General features: G+C 49.5%; 1 protein-coding gene across 1 annotated transcript in view; it reads right to left on the bottom strand.

The window, feature by feature from the left end:
- The window catches only part of slit1a (slit homolog 1a), a 101423-nt gene that overhangs the window by 15336 nt on the left and 83587 nt on the right, over positions 1-2500 (bottom strand). Inside the window, exons 19-20 of the mRNA XM_084470172.1 lie at positions 2339-2471; positions 113-181 (exon numbers count right to left, since the gene is read on the bottom strand). Coding sequence (XP_084326298.1) covers positions 113-181; positions 2339-2471 — 202 coding nt within the window. The remainder of the gene's footprint in view (positions 1-112; positions 182-2338; positions 2472-2500) is intronic.

Genomic DNA, 2500 nt, shown 5'->3' with positions numbered 1-2500 from the left:
GGACTTCCTTCTCTTTACCAGCTTCAGTTTGGTTCAGCGGCCGTCAGTGAGGTCCCCACGTGGGGACAATGAACGGCGACGGACACAGAAGGCGAAGAGAGGGAAGACTTACACCAGCTGAAGATATTTAAATGTGGACAGCTCCTTTGGCACCATGCTGAACTGGTTTCCATCCAGATACCTGCGGAGAACAACAGACATTCAAACACATGTCAAACATTCACAGTCAGGCTGGCTCATAGTGTGTGTGGGTATCTATTCAGCATCCCAGAGCTAGCTAAGATGTTATACACAAGTGGTAAAATCTCCTGTCCTGGACCAGTGGTCAGTCCAGAATGTAACACCTTAACAACCCAGTGTAAGGTCACTCTGCATGGCTGTGTGTGTGTGTGTGTGTGTGTGTGTGTGTGTGTGTGTGTGTGTGTGTGTGTGTGTGTGTGTGCGTGCGTGCGTGCGTGCGTGCGTGCGTGCGTGCGTGTGTGTGTGTGTGTGTACATTTGTATAGACCATGTGTGAGTATTTAACCATACCACATTCCTCCACATATCACATAATAACGACTGTCAAAAGGCTGGTGTGTGTGTGTGTGTGTGTGTGTGTGTGTGTGTGTGTGTGTGTGTGTGTGTGTGTGTGTGTGTGTGTGTGTGTGTGTGTGTGTGTGTGTGTGTGTGTGTGTGTGTGTGTGTGCGTGTGTATGTGTGTGTGTGTGTGTGCATGTGACTGTGTGTGTGGGGACAATTTGGGACAGGAGAGAAGTCATGGTGGGCCGACCATGTGATATGCCTATAGGTACATACCCACCACATTGCATGCTATGACAAAGTGCTAGCAGAGGGTTGCCCTCGCTCTTTATAATGGTGGTTATTATGGTAATTTAGTGTCCGGCCCATTTTGGTGGAGGCTGTAGGGTCTTTTTCTCTCTCTCTCTCTCTCTCTCTCTCTCTCTCTCTCTCTCTCTCTCTCTCTCCCGCTCCCTCTCTCCCTCTCCGTGTATGTGTGTCTCTCTCTCTTTAGTGGAAATAGTCTGACTACTTGTTATTTTGATAATTTTGGGATATTATTTTCAACCGTTACATTTGTTGACATGTCTGCATTTACTCTGCGGCACGGTAAATGTGACAACAATGAAGAGTTTTCAAATCCCAAAAGCTCTTTCTTTCTCTCTTGTTTGTTGAGGTCTTGGAGGGTGAGAAGGACAGCAGCGTGGAGGGCTCCTGGTTAGCCTCGGGTGGTGGGGGGTGCAGTCGGGGGGGGGGGGGGGGGGGGGGGGCAGGGCGGAGCTGAGAGGGCTGGGTTGGGAGGGCTGGTGGGTGGTGGGTCTCCGGGTTCAGGGTAATGATAGGTAATGACGGGGCCGAGAGGACACCGGGGGATAATGAGGGGGCTAGCGCTCGCTCCAGATGACGAGATGAAAGGAGGGACGTGGCGGGGGCACACCTGGTCACACCTGCTGGGACAATGACAGGCCTGGGGGGGGGGGGGGGGGGGGGGGGTGTGTGTGTGTGTGTGTGTGTGTGTGTTGTGTGATATTGTGAGAACGCTTTTGAGACAGTAGAGGAAAGTTCCAGCTCGTCAAAGGATCCCTCCTCTTTCCATTGAAAAGTGCTCATTAAAATGTCCTCCGGTTCCCCTCTTGTGGACAAGCTTTCGGACCCTGGACTCTGGCTCTCTCTCTCTCTCACACACACATACACACTCCCATGGATCCTTGGCTCTGAGTGTCAGAGTGACATCAGTATAACCCCCGAGGGGTGAAGAGGAGGAGGAGAGGAGGAGGGGTAAGAGGAGGAGGAGGAATGTGCCTGAGAGAATAACAGAAGAGTTTATTGACTCTCTTCTCTCCTCTCCTGTCATCTCCTAATGATTGGATGTGTTTTCCCTTGCCTCTCCCACCCTCTTCTATCTCTATACCTCCTGGACTCTCGCTGTTACTCTCGCTCTGTCTCTACATTTCTACAGTCTCCAGAGGGACTGGTCGGTCACATGACCATCAAAGCAATGTAGGGGGCTCAGTAACGTCTGAAGCTCTGATTGGCTAAGCTTTTACTAAGACCATTGGGGGTTGACTGAGAATTAACAGATTACTTTATATACATGTAATTTGAGGAGCAGGTAGGAAATAGGGCATCTTGCTTAAGGTTGCCAACAGGTTGACTGTGGATGCTTGAACCAAAGGTTTGAACCAAAAACCTTTTCAGCTGGGATTCAAACTCCGTAACCACTACTAAACTACTCTGCTCGCCTAGTGCAATGGACGATGACAATTAGAATCATTCTAATTATTATTATTAATAGTAATCATATTAATAATCATAATAATAATAATGAAAAAACTCACAGTTCGGTGACATTTTTGGGGATGCCCTTGGGCAAGGCATGGAGGTGTTTGTTGCTGCATCGCACCACCGTCTCCAGACAGGTACACTCGCTGGGACACTGGGGCTTCGGCATGCAGCTTGACTCTTCTTGACCTGGTGGACAGAAGGGAAACATATTTGTA

Source organism: Micromesistius poutassou (genome assembly GCF_964030765.1).
Source record: "Micromesistius poutassou genome assembly, chromosome: 7".
In the NCBI taxonomy this organism is placed as follows: domain Eukaryota; kingdom Metazoa; phylum Chordata; class Actinopteri; order Gadiformes; family Gadidae; genus Micromesistius; species Micromesistius poutassou.
This window is presented reverse-complemented; position numbering and strand designations above follow the sequence as displayed.